This window comes from Myotis daubentonii, chromosome 2, assembly GCF_963259705.1.
Source record: "Myotis daubentonii chromosome 2, mMyoDau2.1, whole genome shotgun sequence".
NCBI classification, from domain to species: Eukaryota; Metazoa; Chordata; class Mammalia; order Chiroptera; family Vespertilionidae; genus Myotis; species Myotis daubentonii.
The window spans coordinates 47,243,065-47,268,521 of record NC_081841.1 but is presented as its reverse complement, the minus strand read 5'-3'; the positions used below and the strand labels follow the sequence as shown (position 1 = coordinate 47,268,521).

At 40.4% G+C, this 25,457-nt stretch overlaps 1 protein-coding gene across 3 annotated transcripts in view; it reads right to left on the bottom strand.

Moving 5' to 3' along the window:
• ARID2 (AT-rich interaction domain 2) overlaps positions 1-20,426 on the bottom strand; it is a 213,173-nt gene extending 192,747 nt beyond the window's left edge. The window contains exons 1-3 of one of the 3 annotated variants that reach the window (XM_059682644.1): positions 19,532-20,426; positions 19,331-19,424; positions 18,119-18,216 (exon numbers count right to left, since the gene is read on the bottom strand). In XM_059682644.1, coding sequence (XP_059538627.1) covers positions 18,119-18,216; positions 19,331-19,424; positions 19,532-19,623 — 284 coding nt within the window. In that variant the 5' untranslated portion in view covers positions 19,624-20,426. Of the gene's footprint in view, positions 1-18,118; positions 18,217-19,330; positions 19,425-19,531 lie in introns of those variants that run through there. The other 2 variants (XM_059682643.1, XM_059682645.1) reach the window with 2 other exon arrangements.
• Between the last annotated feature and the right edge of the window lie 5,031 nt (positions 20,427-25,457).

Below are 25,457 nucleotides of genomic sequence, written 5' to 3'. Positions count from 1 at the left end.
AAAGGATAATATGCTAATTAGACTGAACGTCTTCCGGACGTCATTCTGGATATCCTTCCTGATGAAGCCAGGGCCGGAGGGAAGCCAGCCCGGGTGCTGGGTGACTGCGGGAGGCCCAAGGGAAGCCAGCCCGGGTCCCAGGTGACTGTGGGCAGCCCAAAGGAAGCCAGCCCAGTCCTGGGTGCCTGCCAGAGAGAAGCCGGTGCTGGTAGCTGGGAGAAGGAAGGCCTACTCTTGCACGAATTTTCGTGCATCAGGATTCTAGTAGAATAATAAAGGTCAAACACCTTGACCTGTTTCAAAATCCTCCACAATCTGGTACCAATCTTTGGTCCCATCTTACCTACCAACAATCACATGCAGCAGTTCATTTATACAACTAAAACATCTGTATATACTCTCATTTCCCCCGTTCCTCTTACCTAAGACAACCATCTCCTCCCCCCTACCTTTTTTCTAACTAAATCCAACCAGTCTAAATGCTAAGCTCAAAGCCTCTTCCATCAACTCCTCTCTACCCTCAAACCAGTGATTTCCTTCTTTTCTTATTTCCAATGACCCTTTCCAGCATTCATCCATTGATACTTTAAGCCGCACATTAACTCCTACACATGCACTAATACTTCACTGTGTTATGATGACCATGATGAATGGGATACAAAGTTACATAAAAGTTAAACCCCACTTCCTTAGGCTCACAGTGCAATAAGGGAGACAGACATGAAAAAAAGTCATTATAGCTGGGTCTATAACAGAGGTTTAAATGAGAGAAAAGTGGGATCATAAAGGATCACTTTAAGCAGATTCAGGAAATAAGAAAAGGCTTTTTAGAAAAGGTGACATTTATGTTAAGTTTCAAAGGTAGGTAGGAGTATATCAGGCAAAGAAGGGAAAGGAATTCCCGAAAGAGAAAATAGCACATGCAAAGACAGAAGCAACGAAAACTTGGCATGTTTAGAGAACTATAAATAGACAAGCATGGCTAGAGTTCAGAGTACATTAAGTCTAACAACACTGACTGCCCATTTACCAAGCCTTAAAATTAATAATATTTAAAAAAAAACTATGCTATGTGTCCTCAAAGAATGTACAAGGATTCAGCACCCAGTTAATTGACAGAATTAATTCAAACAAAACAAGCAATATTGAACACTTATTACTAGTATGAACCAGATACCCAGGATAAAGAAATTAAAAAGCACAGCTCCTGCTCTGAAGGAGCTAACAATTTAGCAGGAGAAACGGAGAGCCAGTTTATTGTGGATAGATTTTAAGGTGTAATCTTTATAACAAAAGACTTGGGAAAAACACCCTAAGATATTAATAGTGCTCATTATTTCCCTTTCTTTGTATTTTCTAAATAGTGTACAATGAGCATGTGTTACTATACTTTAATAAGGAAAATAAAGATTATAATTAAAAAAATATAAAACTTGATACCTGATGGGTTTTCAATAAGTATCTAAGTAGTCTCTGTTAATTAAAGTCTTGAAAGTTTTAGATTTGATACTTTAGATATCCAAAATATGGCTACTAGCACCATCTCAAGAGGTATTAACCTCACTACTACAAACCACCATCATACCATTTTTTTCACCTGGATTATTTTATACGCCCCTTAAACATGTCTTGCTGCTTCTGTCTCTGATCCATGACCCCCGCTGGCCCCCACATACATATCTTCACCTATTTACAGCAAAACAGTCAGAGAGATCCAGATAATGACAATTCACTACTCAAAATCCTCCAGTGGCATCAGTAAAAGGCAAAGACCTTACAAAGGCCCTACCAAAATCTAGGAGCAGTGCTCTCTTATCTCTCCGATTCTAATTTCCAACTTCTCTCCTCTTTGCTCACTAACTCGAGCCTCTATGGTCTCCTTACTGTTTCTTGAACATACCAGGCATGCTCCATTACTGTTCGTTCACTCTTAACCAGATATCTACCTGGTTTGTTCCTTTATCTCCTTTGAGTCTTTATTCAAATGTCACCATCTTAGAAAAACTTTCCCTATTCACACTATCTAAAAACATAACACTTTCCCATTAGAAACCTTTATTTAAATAAAGGAAAAAATATCTCCTTTATTTTTCCTCCCTGCATGTATTATTATCTAATATATACTCTGTTTTACTTATTTTTTTTCCCTGTCTCTTGACTTTAGCTCCAAACAGGAAAATATTTTCTGTTTTCATCACTCATGCATTTCCAGTGCATAGAATAGTGTCTGGCAAATGAAAAATAATCAATCATGAAGGAAGGAAGGAAGGAAGGAAAGAAAGAAGGAAGAAAGGGAGGGAGGAAGGGGGGTAACGGAGGGAGGAAGGGTACTATTCTGCATCATGCCTAAGAAGTTGGTCTCTGGAGGCAGAAGACCTGGATTAAATTCCAGCTCCCCTACTTCATATTTACTGCAAGTTACTTAACCTCTCTAAATCTTAGTTTCCTCATCTATAAAATAATAATGATGGTATCAATCTTTAAGAAGGCTTTTGAGGATCAGAATAATGCAGGTTGAGCACAGTACCTAGCAAATAATAAGTGTTCAATGAATGTTAGCTATCACTATGATAATAAACATTCCTAAATGCCAAAATGACTCCACTGAGTTATCACATCATTCCCAGTATCCATCTTTTCAGAAATGGTAATTACCCTGCAAAATCCTTGGATCTTCACATTCTAGTTTGAAACACAATCCATATTACTCTGGATCAACTCTGACCTTACATAAAATTCTATTCTATTGTAGCTTGTAAAGAGAAGTGGGGAGACATTAATCTATTAGTGTCTTCCTAAAAAAATGTTTTTAAGTGCTTTATAAAATTGCACAAAATGCTACAATTATCACAATGTTAATGCATATTCTACAACTAAAACTGACTCTTGGTGCTTGTTTCATAAAACCACACAAGTTAAGGTTAAGGAAGCTTAGGGCCAGATCAATATAATGCTGTATGCTACCAGCTTTGTATTATAGAATTTTTCAATTCTTTCACAACTTTCCAAATTAGATTTTCCAATGCTATGAGGCTCACCTTACCCACATGAGCTCATACTAGTAAACACCTTCCCAGAGACAGGGGCTCTGATTCAGGTCAACTACAATGTATCAAATGTTAAATTAGGGGCTTTAAGAGATAAATAAATATTTTATTAAAAAGTGTTTGATCCCAAAACTGTGGTAATGAAATAAAAGCAGTGAATTTTATAATTCACAAAGCTAAACTATAATCCTGACACCACTACTCATTAACAACGGTACTCAGAGGCTTTTTTCCCTCATCCTGTAAGATAGGATTATACCCATCTTGTAGAATTGTAAAAATACAATAAAATAAACATCTGTAGAAATAAACTATACTACAAACTGTACTGTAGCACACAAGTTTCATTATAAAAAGATACAGTGAAGAAATTTTTAAAATAAAAAAATAATCCTACAACTACCCCAATAATTTTCATGTTTTGCTTATTTCCTTTAAGTTCTGTCTTCATATACTTTAAAAAAATGTAATCGCGTACTTGGAGGAAGACAAAATAGCATGATTTTTCTAGAGCTATATGACCCAGGTTCAAATATTAGCTCCTGAACTTACTGTATGTCTCCCTTTGTCCTGTTTATATAACATCGGGATAATAACAATACAGGGAGGTGTGAATTAGAAATTAGTTATTATAAACCATTTAGTACAGTGCTTGGCACATGGCAAATTCAATAAATAGCTAAAAAAAATCAAAATATAAACTTTGTAGTCTGCTTTTTAAAAAATCTGTCAAACATAAAAGTATCATAAAATTCTTTTAAAAGAATTCTTGGATTTCCTATATTAACTATTTTAAAAATAAATCTCCCTACCATCCATTTGTCCACATACTTTATAATGTATAACAGAATCTATCTATTGCTTCATACTTCCAGTAGAGGTCTCCATCTAAAAAATAATGTACAGAACTGAAAACTTTAAATTAGCATTTCCTGGTTATTAAAAACACACATACACAAATTAGTGGCCAGCTTTATCAAATATGGAAGTTTAAGTTTTTCCAAGCAAAACATTTAAAGTGAGGAATATATGAAGTAAAAAGGTATTTTTCCCTTATGGTTGTTATATGTTTTGCTAATAATTCTCACCTGTCTTATATAAACACTAGAGGCCCGATGCACAAAATTAGTGCAAGAGTAGGCCTTCTTTCCCCAGGCTGCCGACACCAGCGTCCCTCTGGCACCCAGCAGGCATCCGGGACCCGGGCTTACCTCGAAGCCCTGGCTTCCTCCAGAAGATCGTCCAGAAGGACAATTAGCATATTACACTTTTATTATTATAGATAATCCCTTGGACAGGAAGGGGGAATAGATAAGACTGTTAGATACAAATGATAAATCAAGGGTGTATTTATCACCACTACTGGACAACAATTTAAAACCTATTCCTTACAGATGGTGTAAGTCAGTAGAATCATCTTAACATAAAAGTAAAGGTCACATTTTATAGTAGCAAAGAAATCTGGCAATCTTCTACATTTACCCTTTCTTAATCAGAATGGAGTGGCTACAGTATCAAAGGCAGCTCTGAATTAACTTTTAGTTTCCCTTCCAATCATTCAATAATAGTGATCTTATGCAAGTTTATTATCCTTATTCAGGCCTACCAGAAAAAATACCTTTATTTATAACCTATTAGAGGAAGCATGAGGCTGGATAACCTTCTTAAAATCCCCTCAGTTCTGCCCCACCTGTGGCTCAGTGGTTGAGTATCAACCTACGAACCAGGAGGTCACGGTTCGATTCCGATCCGGGCACATGAGGGCTTGGGCGTGCAGGAGGCAGCCGATCAATGATGCTCTCTCATTAACCGACCTTCCTTCCTTCCTTCCTTCCCTCCTTCTTTCCCCCCTCCCTCCCTTCCTTCCTTCCTTCCTTCCTTCCTTCCTTCCTTCCTTCCTCCCTCCCTCCCTCCCTCCCTCCCTCCCTCCCTCTCTCCTTTCCTCTCTGAAATCAATAGAAAAAAAAATTTTTTTAAATCCCCTTCAGTTCTAAGAATGATACTATGAATTGACAGGTTCAGTAGTCATATCCAATTATTGCTAACTGCATACTTTTTGCTCCTATCTTATTAACCTAATTTCAGGGTCAGTACACACTACTACTAGGCCTCTACAAAAGATTGAATTTGCATATAATACTAATAGCTACCTCAACTTAGCCCTTTAAATTCGTAAGACTTGATAAATATAGTTAAGATTTGGTATGCTCAGGAACTGATCAAGAAACTACCAAGCAATTTGCTTAAAGCTAAGAAATAGTGCTGCATGCATGCATGCATGTGTGCACATACACTCATCCACTTAAGCTAACCCCTCTAGCAGGGGTAGGCAACCCCTGGCATGCATGCCAAACATGGCACGCCAGTAACTTTTGCTGGAATGAGAAACCCTCTCTTATAATCTTCCATTTACAATTTTTTTCTTAATATCGACTTTTTTACTTTTCAGATAAATTCAGTGTAGGTGCATCTTGGATAAATAAATAATTTTACATAACAAGTTATCTTAAAGACCATAGACATGGATTGACAAGAGAGAGGAAGAGCAATTTCTATGCCTCTGCCTTAACTCTCCCTGCCTTCCTAGATCCGACCAGTGTTTTGGTTTCATCCACATACGCTTGTGAATTTTTGTTCTCAGTGATGAATTTTGTTAAGTCTCGTAATAGGAGTAGCCTGACGGATGAAAGTAGTAGCTCATGCATAACTCTGAAGGTCACGAAATATAAACCTGATGTAAAATCTCTGTCATCAGTGATGCAGCAGCAAAAGTCCCACTGATAATATCAAACGGAGTCATAAAGTTTTCTGTTGGACTAACAGCGTACATGTATACATTAAAAAATAAATGTATTTATCATATACAGTGTTTTTGTCGCTCAAATAAATTTTATTATTTCTTCAAGGTTCTTCACATACGTACACCTTAAGAGATATCGAGTAGGCGTAACATGTTCTCAAAAAATTAGGGTTGGCACGCAGAAGAATTTTGAGTCAGAGATTTTGCTGGTTTTGGCACGCACTCACCAAAAGGTTGCCCACCCCTGCTCTATAGTTTATAAAGAGGGGGATAAAGAAGAAAAAGGGATGTTCTAATAAAATATCAAAACTAGAAAGACTTTATTATCAAAATTTATATCTAATTCTGAGCATCTAATATACAATGCAACATAACACATTTAATTTAGTCATAATGGATTTAAATGGAGTCACCCAAACAAGCATATAAAATTTCTGATGTAACTAAAAGATAAATTTGCTTTTCATTTCCACAGGTTGGATACCATAATAAAGAAGACTTTTAAACTAAAATAATTACTTCTTACTTGGGTAGAATATTAAAAAAAAAAAAAAAATCAAGCAATAATTAAGTGATAGTTTGCACTAGTTTTAATATGAAAATCAAGCAATAAATTAAATTATTGCCTTGTTTTTGTATAACGAATGATGCAATGACCAGCAAAGAATGAAACAGTAAAGTCTGCTTAATAAACAGATAGAACAGGAAAGATCATTTATAATTTGTATCTTTTACCATTTTAGCTGGAACATGAGAAATATTCACATTCAAATATAATCCACAAAATGGGATTTAAAATTTTTAACATTTGATCTAGCTCCTCTCTTGAATATAAATAAAGAAATAATTACAGATTTTAAAAATTAAAACCAAATGCTAGTAGATAAAACATATAAAAAAGTCACTAAATCTGATTTCTAAGTCCAATACTATTGTTCATTCAATAAACAGATATAGAATACTATACTAGTATTAGTAAGATATGCAGAATTAAAACTGCAGTAAGAACACATAGCAGGCAGTATCTTACTCAATGAGGAAATACTAGAAATACCAAACTAAGATTAGCATCAAGTCAAGGAAAAGATGCCCTCATCTTCTCAACTGTTAAACAGTGGCCAATACAATTAGATAAAAGAAAATAAGTAAAGGAGTAAAATTTAGAGAACAAGTAAAACTGTCCTTATTTGCAGATGACGTGCTAGTGTCTCTAAAATTTTTTAAATCAATAGTAAAACATACAAACTTTTACTGTTAAGACAGATTACAAAAATAAAAAATCTTTCATATAAAAAAATGATAACCAATTAGAAGATATAATGGAAAAGAAAACATTTGCAATAGCATCGCAAGTATAAAATAAGTATAAAAATGATAATATACTTAAGAATAAACTCAAGAAATGATGAAACTCTATAAAATTTTAGATTCTTGAGTGACACAAAAAATTTGAATAGTCCAGCTGCTGTGGCTCAGTAGTTGAGTGTCAACCTATGAACCAGGAGGTCAAGGTTCTATTCCTGGTCAGGGCACATGCCCGGGTTGCGGGCTCGATCCCCAGTGTGGAACGTGCAGAAGGCATCCAATGAATGATTCTCTCTTATCATTGATGTTTCTGTCTCTCTCTCCCTCTCTGAAATCAATATTTTTTTTAAAAAAAATCACTGAATTTTTTTAGCACCATACTTTAGTGATGATATAGCTTCAGTATGAACACAAAAAAGAACCGCAAATCTTTAACTCTACTTAGCAGGTTTCCTGTTTGTAGTGGTATGTGTATAACAATTCTGAAAGTATTCTCTTATGTATTATAAAACTGACAAAATGAGTAGTGGGAATTAGGATTCTCAATGCAGATGAAGGGAAATACATGGAATGGAAGAAGCCATCAAGGGGACTTGTGTGGACTAATAATTGGTGATATCAATACAGCCTTATGGCTAGGGGACTGTCTAGGGCGGGGGGATAAAATGGATACATATGTAATACCCTTTGTAATACTTTAAGCAATAAAAAAAAAAAATACAGCCTTATGATTTTCAAAATATGTATATTTATATCTAAAATAAACAAAACTTCCTAGCTCTGTCCTCTGAAAGGGCCTAAGTAACAAGGAGCATACCTCCTACCCAGATCTTGGTTTCTATATACCACTCCATACAAAAAGGAATCCAGACTCCTTGGAGAAATAGCTGATGCTAGAGAGCTATATAAGCAAAACACAAATTGAACCTGGAAGATCTTATCTTGTCAGAAAGCAAGAAAAGAGCTCAAAAAAATGGAAACGTGAAAAATTCATAGAAGCCATCTTAAAAGGGCTCATAGTGGCCAAATTTAAAAAGCTAAATGCATAACATCATGGATTTTAATCCATTGTACAAAATAAAAATCTAATAAATAAGAATTAAAATACTTTTCTTATCATAGATTGCTAATAAATGTAGAAGGAATAATAAAGTTAGGAAATAAGCATTGTACATTCTTTATAATAACTGATTCAAGCAAGAATCATCAATGAATGTTAAAATTACTGGGTAAAAGTTTGATGGTGAGCAAGATATTTATATGGTCTCAAAGTATGTTCCCGCAAATTACTTATTAATTATAAAAGAGAAAATGGAAACTTCACAGTGGAGAAACCAAGAGGACACCACCTTAACCAAAGTTAACATCAGCACTAATGGGACAAAGTGACATCACACGCCTCCTGCCAAAAATGTTTAACTTAATCTAATCCTGAAAAACATCTGACAAATCGAAATTTTATAATATAATTGTAGGCCTACACTATTAAAAAATGGTAGTATCATGGAAGGCTGAAGAACTAAAGATATGTAATACAAGATCATGGATTAGAAAGGTGGGAATGACTGCTAAAAAAGACGTATTTGGGATAATTAGTAATATTTAAATAAGCTCTGCATATTAGATAATACAATTATATCCATGTTAAGTTTTCTAAATTTGATAACTGTACTATTGTCACATAAGAGAATGTTTTTATTCTAAGGTGATATACACTTATATTTCTGAGTAAAGGGCATTAATCCACAATTATATCAAAGGATTAAAAAATAGTAACACTAATAATAATGTATATGAATACACACCCACTATCACATAAAAAGAGAAAAATATAAAGTAAATGTGGCAAAATAACAATGGATGACTTTAATGAAGTGTAAACATGAGTTCACATATATAACAAAAAAAAACAACAACTTATTTTTAAAAAAACATGGCAAGGAAAAAAGGTTCACCATTTCTCTTACCAATAGATTTTTTACTAGATTGAATTAATACATTGCAATATGGAACTACCTGGAAAAACTACTCAGAAATTCCTAAGTTTTTGACTTTAATGGTGCAAACTAAAAAGATTATACCAAAGCACTTAAGCACTCTTGACCTATTACTTGTGAGTGCACTTGGAGGTACAGCCTAAGGTACTAACTACTGTTTATGAAGCACTAAGTGGTCTGATTTGAGCTCAAGTGCACTGAAAATTCACTTAATCTATAAACCATTATGGAAAGTGTGATCAACCTGGGCATTATTACTGACAAATTTAAATTCAGCCCCATCTCTAAAGAATTTAAAAAGTTATGTATTTTCTGCATAGGGCCCTAACTTAGTCTCTATTTTGTCCTATTTTAAAAGAATGTCTCTGCTGACCACATGTACGTTTAATATTTTACTTATTTAAAATTAACCAATGGACAAAATAAAATTTCATCCAAAATGACTAAAGATGAGTATGTCATGATTATATACTAAGCATCATCTTTGTGCACATAGCAACTGACCATTAAACACTGTAAGACTTTACCAAATAGTAAAAAAATCAGAAAGATAAGAATTGTATACTTTCCATATCTCACAATAAGAGGTATGTATATTCAAACAATGGATTCTTATATAACTTCATTTGAACATTGCTTCATAAAAAGCAGCATTTTAATTGCCCCAGTATATGATAACAGAAACAAAGGTTAACATATCTAGAACATGAAATAGTACTTGAAGATATTTAACAACTATGGATAATGGAGGATTATGTATAAGACAATGCTTTGTAAAACGTAAAGCAGGTCTATCACCAGGGAAGGGAATGGAAAGATAAAGGGGAAAAAATGTGGCCTGAAAAGATATAAAATATACTTTCCTAACTGGCAATTATGGCTGACACTTAAAATGGAGAATTGAATATAACCTACAACCTTTTTTAAAAAGTAACTCATATGCTTCAGAAGAAAAGTTGGAGTAGTGTAAATACATTTTTTTCTAAATGTTATTTTTCTAAGATTGAATAACAGCAATTACTTCTGAAATTTTAAATGATAAAAATAAAATCTCACATATGAAAATGGTTTAAAAAATGAAAACAAAGTGCATTTAACAAAACAGGCTATTGTTAGTTTTTTTTATAGGCATTTATACAATGTAAGTTAACTCCCCTAAGCAGTTTTGTCCCCTAAGATAGATCAACAAAATCCTCACAAAGAATAAAAGCATTCAGTAAATTCAATAAAACAAATGGTATCCCACTTGTAGAGAATATTATAAAGTACTATATAGAAAAAAAAACTCTAGATATTAAGGAAAACTTATTTTTAATTTTTTAAAATCCAAATAATACAGTTAGGATAAGTTTGAATTAGCTGTCTCATTTACCCTTTTCCCCATTAACTGAAGTGGAGCCCTGTTATTTCTCTCTAGAGCCCAAAGACAAAATATAAGGGTGTGTCTAGGCTCTGCTTAGAGATGACAGGTGCAGCTTAAGCAGGTGCCCTAGACCAGATGTCACCTAGAAGTTTTGTTCTGGATGTAGCCTTGGCCAACATGTTGATGCCAAGTTAAACCAGTTATCTCAGCAACTAAATTGGTTTCATTACAATACTTAGATCAGCTGTTCTCAAACTTCAGCATACTTAAGGATAACCTGGAGCACACATTTTAAAAATACAGTGTTTCAGGCTATTAATATCTAAAACTACTGATCAATCTTTGCACCATTAAAGCAGGACAACTAAACATCATACACCTCAAGATCTACAAAACACAGCACTACCTATTAGGAATACCTAAAATATTGAACCTGGATGTTATCAACCTTTAGATCTAACTATCAGTTTTCAGGAAATAAGTACAGGGCACAGAGGAACAGGTTAATTGACACTAGGAGGAAGGGATCAACCAAATCCAGAATTTGGGACATTCTAAAGGACAAAAGAGCCATTACTTCAACAAATCAATGGCATAATGGGAAAAGGAAAAGGAACTATTAAGAACTAATGAGATAAAACAGACATAACAACAGATTCAGCCCCACTACAAAATTCTCTTTCAGTAAGATGTGGAGGACCCTGCAAACACTGACTTAGACAGTAATAGAATGAATAGCCTTGTCATTTTTGGTCAACAATTCAGAATGTGAAGCTGTTATTGCAATGTGTTTCATCAACAGAGTATATCCTATATAATAAAACCCTAACATGAAAATCGACCAAAAGGCGGAATGACCGGTCACTACGATGCACACTGACCACCAGGGGGCAGAGGCGACCAGCAGCGGCAACTGGGGAACAGGGCTGGCCAGCAGGTGGCGCCAAGCCACCAGCCAAGTTGGGTGCCAGCAGGGGCCCCAGATCAACCCACCTGCCGATCGCCCCACCTGCCGATCACCCCGCAGATCAGCCCTGATCACCATCACCAGCCAGGCCTAGGGACCCTACCCTATATATTGGGAACAGTCTCTTAGATTTAAAAATTAAAACCTGGCAAGGTTTCTCTAACACTGAAAAAACAGGATGATGCAGCGATGATATGCATGGACTCTGACTTGCACATTTTGTAGTCACCCCTGATTCTGACACTTATAACTGTGTGACAAAGCCAATTACTTAACTTTTCTCTGCTTCAGTTTCTCCACCCATAAGATGGGGAAAATGGTACTATTGCCTCAGAAGGATCATGTTATGTACTACTTTTTATTTTATTTTATTTATTTATTTATTTACTTATTTTTAAATATATTTTATTGATTTTTTTTTACAGAGAGGAAGAAGGGAGAGGGATAGAGTTAGAAACATCGATGAGAGAGAAACATCGATCAGCTGCCTCCTGCACACTCCCCAATGGGGATGTGCCCGCAACCAAGGTACATGCCCTTGACCGGAATCGAAACTGGGATCCTTCAGTCCGCAGGCTGACGCTCATCCACTGAGCCAAACTGGTTAGGGCTGTACTACTTTTTATAATCAGGGGGGAAAATTGTAGCTGGCCATACAACAGCAAGATGCCTTTCACCTGTATGAAAAGTGTCCTGGATTGTGAAGGGGATGTCCAACTGCCAGTTTAGGCACGATCCCCACGGGTGCAGGCAGGGCTGAGGGACACCCCTCCCCCCCCCAATGCACAAATTTCGTGCACTGGGCCTCTAGTATCTTATAGAAAGGCATTAATTTCTAATTTACAACATAATATGCAAAAAGTATCCAAGCACAAGTGAAATTTGTTTTGAAACAGAAAAATATATATTAGACTCTATTTTTAATAACATAATTCTTGGAAAATTTAATGAAATTCATAGATAACCTGAATAAGTGGCAATTTACTCTAAACCAACTATTTATTCCAGGTCCCCCAAAATTTTATTTAATAAATTTATTTTAACAAATTTTATAATGTAAAATTTGGTTAGAGCGTTGTCCAGATACGCCAAGGTTGAGGGTTCGATCTCCGGTCAGGGCATACAAAGGCAATCAATGATTGCATAATTTAGTGGGACAATAAACTGATGTTCCTCTCTCTCAAATTAATAAATTTTTTAAAGATCTTAATCATAGTCACGTTTTCATCAAATTATAGTTCACCCATTAGAGAAAGCATTATTATATTTCCCAAACTGTATTCCACAGAACTCAGCAGGTGTTCCTCAAACACAGGGTTTCACACCACACTCTGGTGATGTGTGGTAGGTGTTTGGGAAACACCATTTACTATGGTAGGGAGGTAGTGTTTCTCCAGATTGTCAACAGTTCCACAATGCATACTAACAAACTGAAGTCTCTAAGAAGTCCTGCAATACAGTAACCAAATTTAGCTTTATTGCTCAAATTCATTTAGCTTTTTTCAAGGAAACATAATGACATTTCAGGAAAACGAGTTTTTAATATAATACAAATTGGGAATTTCTACTCTAATTGATCCTGAATAACAAAGAATGTGGTGATGATGGTAGTGGCAGATCAACCCTGCCCCATATGTCTCTCTAATTCCCAATTCCAACAAACCCTATTTTTACCAGTAAACCTTAATAGGGTCTATACCACTCTGAAAAATAAGCAATAAGCAGCCTTTACCAAGTAATAAGTACTCTACTTTACCTACAAATATGTATTGAATACTTGTTTGCTGACTAATGCACCTAAATTCCAATGAATTAAGATGTTTGTTTTTCCTTCCTTTCCAACTTCGAATATCATTCAGTTTGGAAACATCAGAGTCACAGAAGAGATATACTTGTCTATCAAAGTTGTAGTGGATGTCACACATGACCAACTATGAAAATACTGAATCCACAACAGAGTAGAGGTGGCATTATAAAAGAGTACTCCTATTTAGAAACAGACATTTTTAGTTAACATCTGAGGTAGAAAACACAAATGCAAAAAAAGCACATAAACACTTTTGAGAGTTAAGAGTTGTTAGTTTGAATCTTCAGTGAAATTTTTAACTTCAGTAAACTATCTATCTTAGAAAGAGATTTTGTTTCTTCTTCGGGGCAAATTTAAGCTGCTTAAAATATGGTAAGACATAACACTAACCTAGCTGAGCTCTGATCAGTCTTTCAACTTTCTCCACTTCCTATTCTTCCTTTGAACAAATCTGCATGCTCTTTAAAGTATAACAGAATATCAGGAGATATCAAAATCAGGTTTGTTCAAAATGAAAGGATTCAGTTTAAAAAATTAAATTTAAATACATGTATGAATAATTTATTTAGATACAGTTGTTCTTCCAGTCTCCATATTATTTTTACTTTCCTTCCTTGAATAAGGAGAGCAATCTGTTTATAAATTTTATCAACTCACAAACTCAATGTATTATTTGCATATTTATCACAATCTTGAAGCATTCTTTCACTTAACCTCAAGTAATTCATGAAAGGTTTTCTCTTAAAAGAAGTGATCTACATGGTGGACACTAACCATAGAACACATGAGTGTATCCATCTATTTAACTAAGAAATGTAAACTCTATAACTTAGGAAGGGCTTTATCAACCAAGGGAAACAGAATAAACTTACAATGCAACTGAAAATTCACAATGGTGGGTGGAAAGTCTCTGACTATTCTAAAGGTATGAGTAAAAAAAATCATTTAATGTGCCCAACTGGCGTGGCTCTGTGGTTGAGCATCGACCTCTGAACCAGGAGGTCCCAGTTTGATTCTGGGTCAGGGCACATGTCTAGGTTACAAGCTAGATCCCCCGTAGGGGGTGTGCAGGAGGCATCCAATGAATGATTCTCATCATTTATGTTTCTCTCTCTCTCTCTCTCTCTCTCTCTCTCTCTCCTTTCTCTCTGAAATCAATAAAAATATACTGAAAGAGACAGGGGAAAGAAATAAAATTGCTTAAAAAAATTATTTACTGTTATAAGAAAACCAGTAACGTATAAATTTGTACAGTAAGTTTTTGATGTCTAAGATATTTTACTTCCTTTCAAAAAATCAAATTTTATAATGTATACATCAAGTTAGCCTTGACTATAGCTATACTACTGGAATCAGGTTAAACAAAATTCTTCAAGTAAGTATTTGAAATATTTACCTAAATCTTCATACCAAGGCTTCAAATTCTTAATGGAAATAAGAATAATATTTTTACCCCCAATCTTAATACCAAAACAGAACAACAACAACAAAAATTCACAGAATAAATAAGGAACACAATAGGTTTAGATACACTTGGGCATAAGTTTAACCATATGTAATTTCCAATTATATTTTAATTTCTTAAAATAATTTGTGACTAACAAACTGAATTTATAATAGATTAAACATTACTAAATACATATAAGGAATACAACCTTTCTGTCCAACTAATCAATGCCCCAACGCCATTTTGTTTTTTTTGCACTTTAATTTCTCCATTTATGAAGTATAATACATGTTCTCTACTGTGAAATTATACCTTATGCATTTACACTTTAGGGATAATTTAATAATAAACTTTTGTGGAATATATTGAGGTGTACATGCCAAGAAAGGAATGAAGTGCAAACAAAATATGTAGACATCATGGATGATTAATAATCAATTTTTAAAGAGTACTTTTACACATCAGTAAACACATTTTTAAAATTAAATGCCAGCATTGAAACAAATAATCATTTCAATTTTAGACTTTGAGAAATCTTTGTAGACAATCTACATCTTTGATACAATCAAGCTAACTTTTGGCAGATCACTAAATTCAAGTCTCTATATTTAATGACTGTGTATGTTTGTATCAAAATAAACTTTAAAATGTTAGGATATATACATGGCCAGCATGCTAGTTTGATCTTACTTATCTAAATGTCTGTAATATCATGAAGATATATCATAAAATACTAGGCTAACAGCCATTCTCCAATTAATCTATAGATATAAAAGCCTAAGCAACCGTTTGACCGGTAGCTATGACGAGCACTGACAACCAGGGGGCAGACGCTCAATACACAGGCATGGAAACATGAAACAGACTGATGAATCTCAGAGGGTAGGGGTAGGGGGAGGGTGGGAAGAGATTAACCAAAGATCTCATATGCATACTAGAGGCCCAGAGCACGAATTCATGCACTGGTGGGGTTCCTTGGCCTGGCCTGTGGGGATCGGGCCGAATACGTGCACTGGGCCTCCAACATCCCCCGAGGGGTCCTGGATTGCGTGAGAGCACAGGCCAGGCTGAGGGACCCCACTGGTGCATGAATCTGTGCACCGGGCCTCTATTAATAAAATAACAGAGCAATGTCAGCAAATACTAAACTTGTAGAGTAAATGAGAACTACCACATGTAAGGACAGTCTTATAAGTCAAATTATTTCACCTATGATTTATAAAACACATTATCTGCTCATCAGAAACTATGACATTCAATTTGATATATGAAAGAGGAAACTTAGAAAGTCACTTGATTACTATTTCTTACTATGAAGAGACACTTTTATGGTTAAGTAACAGAATCACTGTGAAAGCTTGGCATCCTGTCTGCCAGTTAAGATTTTTCAGAGGAAGGTGTAAAATCCAGCATAATACATGTCCTCTACTGTGCAATATTATACCACTATGAAAAAAAAGATCAAGTTTGGTAGTACCCAATTTTTGACCAATGTATTTCTTTAGAAACCATGCAATCTTCACATGGTTTTATTTTCCGAAACAAATGCCCAACCTTTTTCCTAGTAGCCTAGCTACAACCCTGCAAAAACAAACCTAGAGAGTGACATCTGAAGGAAAAAGTTTAGCTAAAGACAGATCAAAAAGCAGCTTCTAATAAGAACATAAAGCTCAAATTGATCTGAGAACAATGTAAAAAGTTGCAAACCTTGAAACTATCTAGTTAAAAATATTACCTATAAGTATAACCAGTGGATATGATCTCAAGATAGAAATCAAAACTGGAAAAACAATATGTATGTAACTTGTAAAAAATTAGACGTCTAAAACTCTGTTAGAATGAATGTAAATTCTTCAGAAAAACACACCTCTCATGAACCATATATATCATATAGTACCTTACGGATATTAAAGTTCAATCATTCAATCAATTCAGTAAGCATCAGGCATAACTTTAAATGTGCATTTTAAACAGTCTAAAATCCAAATGGTTCAAACTGATGAGCAGAAAGCCAGGGTATGTATTAAGAGTATTCCTCTCAATATTATAAATGAAAACTAGCAAGTGAATATCACTATAAATATAAAGTATCAACTTACCATATTATTAAAGCAATGTTTTGGAGGATAATTTTGTTCTACTTTGCTTTCAGTTTTAGTCTTTTATCTAAAAATGTATTCTAACACACATCACAGACACACAGTAGATAACAACTAACCATATATTTTCTAGACTTGTGTATAGCTCAGTAACTACCCACAAAGTTCTGTGAACTCTTCAGCTTCAAGCCTGAAGTCAATCTATGATAGCCAATAGAAAGTACACCTGTGTAATTACTACATTCCTACTTCAGAATGATAAACATAACACAGACTATCCATACTATTGCTATTACATTGGAGCAATAATAAATGCCAAGCTCAAATTATGCAGAAGCCACATTATTTTAAAAAGGCCATCTTATATCAGTATTATAAAATAATAAGTATAAAGAGCAATATTTTAGTTTTAAATAACCACCAACAACTAAGGGCCCTCTATGGCTAAGTAAACATTAAAAATAAAAGAGGACCTCATAATAAGTTACAATACAAAAATATTTCTAGGAAAACAACAGGTTAAAAAAAAAAAAAAAGCCTGTCACAAAATATACCATCTAAACTTATCACATACCAACTGAATAAGAAATTTACTTTGTCAAATAAAGTCAAAATAAAGGGGAGAATGGAAGAAAAATCCAAATCATAGCATTTCTTTTCACAGTATCCCTAATTCTCCTAACTATATAATAATCCTTTTGAATGTTTTTAAGTGACTTGATATTTAAAAAAAAAAAATCAATCCTGGTCACCTCAGGCACCAGCATGTTATGCTATGTAGAAATATTGCACTGAAAAACTACTCAGTGACAAGGTTCCACACAAGAGATTTCACTTTATAAAAATCTTAAAGTCAGAATTTTAAAAGACAAAGAAGTTTCCAAAACAAAGAAAAAATTTTCCCAAGGGATACAAAGTTTCATTAACTATCTTAACTCTTTTACTAAACATCACCTTTCTGCCCCTCTTTGGATATCAAGCAATCAATAACAATGTCACAAAAGAATGTTTACCAAGATGGAGGTAGGGTGTCACCTGTAATGATTCCGTATAAAAAAATGTAAACAATCTTAAAATAGGTGAGGACAGCTCCCACCATCCTAAAACCTCACTCTGTGGCTATTCAATGTTTCCCAGACTAAGATTAACATGAGTTTAGAAACTGGTGTGCAAGGTTTGGGGTGTGTGTGTGTGTGTGTGCCCGCACGCTATTTTTTATGCCTAAAAACAAATCTCCCCATAAGTCCCTCATTTCCAAATACTGTTCAAGAGTCACTACTACTCACCGCAAGTAATACTGTTTTAAAGCAAAGGCAGCGTTAGAACAACTTCTGGGAAAGTTGAACTCTTCAACAATTTCTCCCCACTGATTCTTCTCAGAAACCTGTTAAAAACACAACCACGCTTGTCTGCAAATGCACGACGCAAGAAAACTCTAACCTAACCATGAAGTAAATACCCATTCTACAGAGATCTGCAGATACCCAGGCATCCATGGGCGTTTCAGATCGACCCCTACGAGCTACCAAGCAGCAGAGCCTGCTCGTACCCCTGTTTGCACCCGAGAGCCCTGGGTTTTGCAGCACTTGGGGTTTTTTTGGGGGGGGGGGGAGGCGGGAGGAGCGGGAGAGGGGGTCTGGTGGGTTTGTTTTGTTTTTGAAGCCCGGACAATAACCAATCGCAAGTCCCGCTGTCGCCCCCTTTTAAATCTCAACGCGGTCCGTTTACACGGGGAAAAAAAAAAAAGAAAAGAAAAAGAAAAAAAAAGTTCCGAAGGATCAATAAGTGTTCCGGACGGCGACGCCCGCAGGGTCTGGGGGGGCCGGGGCCGGGGCCGGCTGCGCTCCCTCTCCCACATCTCTCCATCTCCATAGGCCCTTCGTGAGGCCTACAGCTCCTGCCTAGCCTTGAAGCCTAAGATGGCTATTTGGAGACAGGTCCGGGTTTCTTTTGTTAGCGGCATAAACCCGGGGCGCCGGGGCCGAGGCCGTGCCCCCGGCCGCCGGGGCCGTTTCGCCGCCGATTATCGATGTGAAACCTGCCCGCGCTAATTTTGAGTTGCACGAAAACTGCTCGCAGAGTCTGTGTGCCTGTGTCTCCGCCTGTGCTAGAGCGGCGGCGGCGGCGGCGGCGGCGGCGGCGAGCGGCGGGCGGGCGGGCGCGGGGCGGGCGCGGGGCTCCGGCGGGCACCCCGCACTCCCGCGCTCCCCGCCGCGGCGCTCGGACCCCGCGGGCCGGCCGGGCAGCGGGCAGGGCGCGAGCCGGCGCCGGGCCGCCCGCCCGCCCCGGCCCCGCGCCCGCCGCGCGCACGCCAGCCACCACCAGGCCGAAAACAGCCCCGCCGCCGTCCGCCTCCGAGCCGCCGGCTGCGAGCGAAAGGGACGCCTCGGGCTCCCGCGGGCCGCCTCCCCCCGGCCCCGAGCGCCCACCCCGGGGTCAAAGGAGACTTTTCGGAGGAGGCCAGCGAGAGGGAAATACAAATTAAAACTTCCACTCACCTTCGCGAATCCGCCTAAAGTAGTGACTCTGGTGTAGAGACCGTGCAGATCCAGCTCCTTCCCACCCACCGCGGGGATTTTCTTGAAAGGCGACCTGTGGGAGAGAGGACGCCCCGCACTTGTCAGCCGGGACCCCGCGCCCGGCCGGGAGCCCCGTTCGCCCCGGCTCGCCCCGCGCTGCCCCCCCGGTTCTGCTCTCACCCTCGGCTGTGGTGGAACTGCCGCAGCTCGTCCAGGAAAGCGAGTCCCTTTCTCCGCTCGTCCGGAGGCGCCTTCCCCGTCGAGTTTGCCATTATTTTTTCGAAGGAGGTTTTAAAGAAAACCCAGATCGGTGTTTTAAAAGCGCCCCCCGCTCCCCGCGCTTCCTACCAGAGCCCGGAGCCCATTCCTCGGCCGGCGGCGGCGGGGCGCAGTCATGGGCCGGCGGTGGCGGCGGCGGCGGCGGCGGCGGCGGCGGCGCAGGGAGGGAGGAGGGAGGGGGAGGAGGAGGAGGAGGAGGGGAAGGAGGGAGCGGGAGGCCTGGGGGACCGGAGGGAAGGAGGGAGGGGAATTTCTAAAAAAGTTTAAAGAAATCGGAGCGAAACTAGAGGGGCAGGCGACGGCCGGATCCGCGCGAAGCGGCGGGGCGAGCGCGGCCCCCACCCCTGCCTTCCCTCCCTCCCCGCGGCCCGCTCTCGCCCGCCTCTCAGCGCCGCCGGCTCGGGCGGCTCGGCCTGGGGCCGCGATTCAACATGGTGCTGCTGCCGGGGGCGCGCGGGCGGGCGGGCGGGCGGGCGAGGGGCTAGGCGAGCGGATGGTGAGGGTCGGGAGGCTGGCGGCCCGGGAGTTTCGGCGGCGGCGGCGGCGGCGGCGGGGCTGGGGCAGGCGGGGCTGGGGGTGGGGAGGGGGAGGTCTGTGTGGTGGTTTGTGGAAAGCGGAGTGACAGCGTGTATTCCGGCCGCGGCTCGGCGGGGCCCTCGCACACATTCACGCGCGGCCTCGGCCGCCTCGGCCGGGGCGGCCGGGGCTGAAGGCACCGGCGGCGGCAGCCCAGCTGATCCGCGCCGCCGCCGCCCGCCCGCTTCCCTCCCCGTCACCCTTCCTCGCTGCCGCCGCCGCCGCCGCCACGGCCAGCAGCTGCGCCGCACAGCGCCCCCCGAGGGCCGGCCGCGGCACTGCGCCCGGCTCCGCACCGCCCCGGCAGCTCCTCGCGGGGAACAATAGACTCGGCTCGCCGGGTTTAGGGTTCATCTGCAATGTGCCGCACATTTCACACGCACACAAAGCCGGCGGGAAGGGGGGCGGCGCGGGGAAACGGCCACTACCGGCTGCTCCCGGGTGGGGGGTGGAGGCGACGTTGGCCCCCTGGCCCCGCTGCTGGGAGGGCCGCCGGGCGCCCCCGGCCCGCCCCGCCGCCCGTGTGGCGCTCGGGAGGAGAGCGAGGCGCCGGGGGCAGCTCCGCACGCTCCGCGTCGTGCACAGATTGGAATCAAGTCAAGTTGTTGCCTTTTTCTTTTTTTCTTTTTTCAAGGTCTGAAGGAATCGGCTTCTTGTGTAAGCCTTGGGCTAGTATTTGGGGGGAATGGTTAGCACATTTTCTCCGAATCACCCCCCAACTTTAGCCAACTACACCGCCGGCACGGGGAGCACTGCCCTGGCTCCGTGGCCGCGGAGGAATGAATGCTCTTGCTGCATCCTGCCCCGGGCCGGCTCCACGCATCCACCCCGGCGTTGCTGCGCCGAGTTAGGCAAACGGTAATTAAGCTGGCTGGGAAGCAATCTTTTGAGCTTTGACAATAATTAACGTTTATATATTTATATTAAGGGATATTAAAGATAAATGCGCTTAAATATGGAATCAAACCTTGGTTTTCCTTGCCTTCTCTCGGATGTCTTAAGTGTGATCCCCGCTTAGACATTTTTGAAGGTAAAAACGGGGGACTGCTTCCCTGAGAGCCCCAGCATCTCGGCCAATACTAAGTTTGCATTTATTTACAAGGGATGTTGGGCTCGACCCCTGGCCACCCACATTCATGGAGCGTCACACCGTGGGGAGCGTGTCATTCTCCCCATTTTCGTGACGGCCACTGCGGGCAAAGTCACCCTCCAACCCAAGGTCACGGGCCAGCCCGCGCCTGGGCGGACGGGTGGCGACTCCCGGCGGTGGCTCCAGTGGGCACCTTTCTCCGGCGTCGAGAGAAACTGTGTCATGTGGCCCAGCCTGCTTCCGGCGCTCGCTCTAGGAAACGGCTTTATTTCCCGAGGAAAGTTTGCCTCCTCCGCGGGGTCGGCGTGAGGCCGCGGCCGGGCTAGGAGGTTCCCGGCACCCGCGGGCCAGTGGCCGTCTCGCCAGGCGCTGAGGGGCGGGGACCCGGCCGGGGGAGGGGAGCCGGCGGCCCGGGCCGGCGGCGAGGGGGGCGGGGTGGGAGGGGGGCCCGGCCGGTGCTGCTCGGGGCGGCGGCGACGTGGGCCGCAGCGCAGCGCCGCGCGGCCTGGCCGTGCGGATCCCCTGAGCGCCGCACTTGCGCACAGCCCCTTACGTAACCGTCAGCGCCGGGGATTCCCTAGAGGGGGTCACTCTATTCAACCATTACACACACCCCGCTCCGCCGCCGCCTCACAAAATGGCGGCGCCCATAGAGGAGACGGCGGCTGCCGCCGCGGCCCCATTTTGTGGGAGGCGAGAGATCTGTCAACACGGGAAACCTCCGCTGAGGATGCCTCGGAGTTTGGACACGCCGCTGAAGGGATGGAGTCGAGGGGGATCTCATTCGACGGAACATGACAGCGACTGGCAGCGCCTCGACGCTCGTGAAAGCAATTTTTCCCCCCCATTTTCTCAAAGGAAACGCCAGAAGCCTCCGGGTAATGGTCACTAAGGGGAGAAGGCACGGCTGCGGTGGACTTCTCCGGGGACCGGCCGCGGCGGCCTTGTGGTGGCTCTCCCACGCGCCCGGGAGCTGAGCGTGACGCCGCGGAGGGTCGCCCGGGCCGCCGGGCCCCGACCGAGGGGACGGGACTCCCGGGCGAGGCGGAGCAGCACCGGCTTTCGCCGCCGCGCCCCTGGGGCAGCGAGACTTCTCGGTGGTTTTTCAATGCCAGCGTCCACGGCCCAGGCGGTACCCCTCGTCGGAGTCGTGGGCTTTGGGGGCTCCGGAGGCCCCTGTTCCGGGAGCCGCGTGGCCGGGAGCGGGCCGACTCGCGAACCGGGCAGCCCTGCGCGCCGGGGGTCGTGCGCGGACCAGGCCCGGCTGGTGGGGACGGGGCTCCTACCCTGACCTGTCCGTCGTCCGGTTCGGGACCGGGGAGTGTGTGCTCAGGTCTCAGGTCAGACGATGGAAAGTCTGTTCTAGTAGCTCACTCTGCAGCGGGCAAACCTGGTTCATCTTCTTTCTCGTTCGGAGGGCGGAATGGAGGAGTGACATTTTATATTTTTTTAACTTTTCAAGGGGAATCACCACTTTTAAGCCACTGACTGCTTGCTATGAGTGTGTGTGTGTGTGTGTGTGTGTGTGTGTGTGTGTGCGTGCGTGTGTCTGCACACCTGCATGGACAGGAGTGTGTTTTCCTTCTCAGTACAGGTACACAGGCTCAAGACCCGGAGTGTGATGCTAACGTTTAAACACCTTTCTTTGAAATTTAAGATGTGATATGTACTTGGAGAATTGACCCTGGGGGGGAAAAATCCCTTTCTGCAGAAGAAGCTGTCATCTACAAAATGGATTCCTAAATTATGTCTGAAGGATAGAATTTAAATTCATAACACTTTGGATATGCTCGCGTCAAAAAAAACAAAAACAAAACCCTGATGATTATCACATCACTATGTGGTTCAACTTCCCCACGACTAGGAAAATGTAAGGCAAAAAGTAAGCTTAATATTAACGGCATTTACTTGTAAGAGGAACGTATAATAGTTTAAGGAAAAAGGAAATTCATCTGATGAAACATGAATTACACGAATAATTGACTTCAAATGGTTTTTCCCGAGTAGAAGCAATCATTTGTACTTTTATAAAGTGTCTTGTTTGTATTGATTTTGACCCCCATCCGTCCTCTCTAATGCAGAACTGTGTCTGCCTGCAGCCCGCGCCTATCACTGCGCTCCATGCCCATCCCCTGCCGCACGCTGGATGCTACTCCTTGGGTGTGAATTACCAAGATAGTTTCTGGTCCTCTCTAGTCCTCCTGATGTCCTTTATATTTAATAAATTTGGTTACCACTAATCAGTCTGTATCTCTTGCAAGAATACCTTATCCTAGCGCCCAAGTACCCAGCGAACATTTTTTTATGGGGTTGCACTAGAAATAACCCTAATGCAGTGTATTACATTTCTGTATACCGTATTTCATTTCCTGTAGTGGGCAGCATAGAGCAGGTGGGTCCTGGGAAGGAAATGTTAATTTCCCACAGTTTTACAATAGATATTCTCTAATTTGATGACATAAATAAAATGTACTTCGTAATTTTCAAACATTAATGGAAAAAAATAGTCCTGTAAAAATTACTAACAGTGAAAAATATTGAGACTCAATTTGTATAGCTTACTGTTCTGATGAGAAATGTTGACAAAGTTTTTTGATGTAAAAAATGCAAACCATTTTTAATAGTAAGTCCATAATTAGAAGTTTCTGTTATTTTAGATGAATCTCTGATCCTTATTAGTTTTAATATTATCTAACCAAGAAATTACAATGTTTAAAATATCCTCATTCACGTAAACTTTAAGGAAACTGCCAAATTACAAATCAAGCATGTCAAGTATATGATTACAACAGTTGAAAAAAGTTAATTGAGGAACTGGTGTGTCAGTTCATTGGAGAAATACTTGGATTTTAGGTTACTATAAAGCTTAAAGGAATTGGTTGAACAAGGCTATTGAACTTAAATTTGTGTTTCTTTAAAGATGATCTTAAGAAGAAAAATGAGAACACTTTCACCACTTGCTGCTCTTACTGTCTTTACTGCCATACTCTTAATGTAGGCTAACTTTCTGAATGATTTGCCCCTAAAGCATCTGATAAGTTTTTTGGTTTGTTTGTTTTTTGATAGATATTAGAGGTTATGTTTTGTACATAAATCCAATGCAATTTATTTTTTTAAAAAAACTTTAATAAGCTGTAATAACTAAAAAATTAAATTTTAGCCAATTATAATATTCTTTGGAGAGGCATTCCGAAATGGGCTTTGGACTGGGAGCTGGTCTCATCAATTGTTTAGGTCAGTTATCTAACCCTGAATGTTTTTTTTTTGTTTGTTTTGTTTTTTTTTTGTTTGTTTTTTTTTTTAAAGCCCTCAATGTATATTAGCTTTTCTCTCTCTTTTTTTTTTTAATATATTTTATTGACTTTTCACAGAGAGGAAGGGAGAGAGCTAGAAAGTTCGAAACATCGATGAGAGAGAAACATCGATCAGCTGCCTCTGGCACATCTCCCACTGGGGATGTGCCCGCAACCCAGGCACATGCCCCTGACCGGAATCGAACCCGGGACCCCTCAGTCCGCAGGCCGACGCTCTATCCACTGAGCCAAACCGGTTTCTGCTAACCCTGAATGTTTTAAATTGGTATGAGTTTAAGGTGCTACATTTGTATTTATTTCATCTCTTGATCACTGAAAAGTAGGCCTCAACTAAAAGTGCTCATTATAGTATAATCACAGTTTATAGTAGATTAATCGATTGTTTATAGTATTTAATAACTGAAAATTAGGATAGCCTGAATAGGAAACATTTATTTTTATTATTAATTGTTGTATTATTTATTTGTATTACAACTGTAAACTTACTTTTGCCCACCTCTGTATTTATTGAATGCCTACCTTGAGCGAAAGGTGAGGGAGGAGAAATTGAGTTGACCCTTAAGGAATTTATACTCCAGTACTTGATTTTTCTTAACTGCTAGCTTTAAAAGATTATAATGAAATATTCAGACCATAGGGCTCTTCATTTTTAATACGTAAGCAGAATCTTTAACAGAGTTAAATTCAAAATTCTATTTAGAATACAGACAAATATAATTATGTGCAAAACAGCACTACATTAATGTTAAAATGTTATGTTATTTGAAGTGCTGTAAAAATATTAACAGCATTTAAATCATATTGTTTGAAAACTCAGATACCCAAAACATCTGATTTTAATAATTAA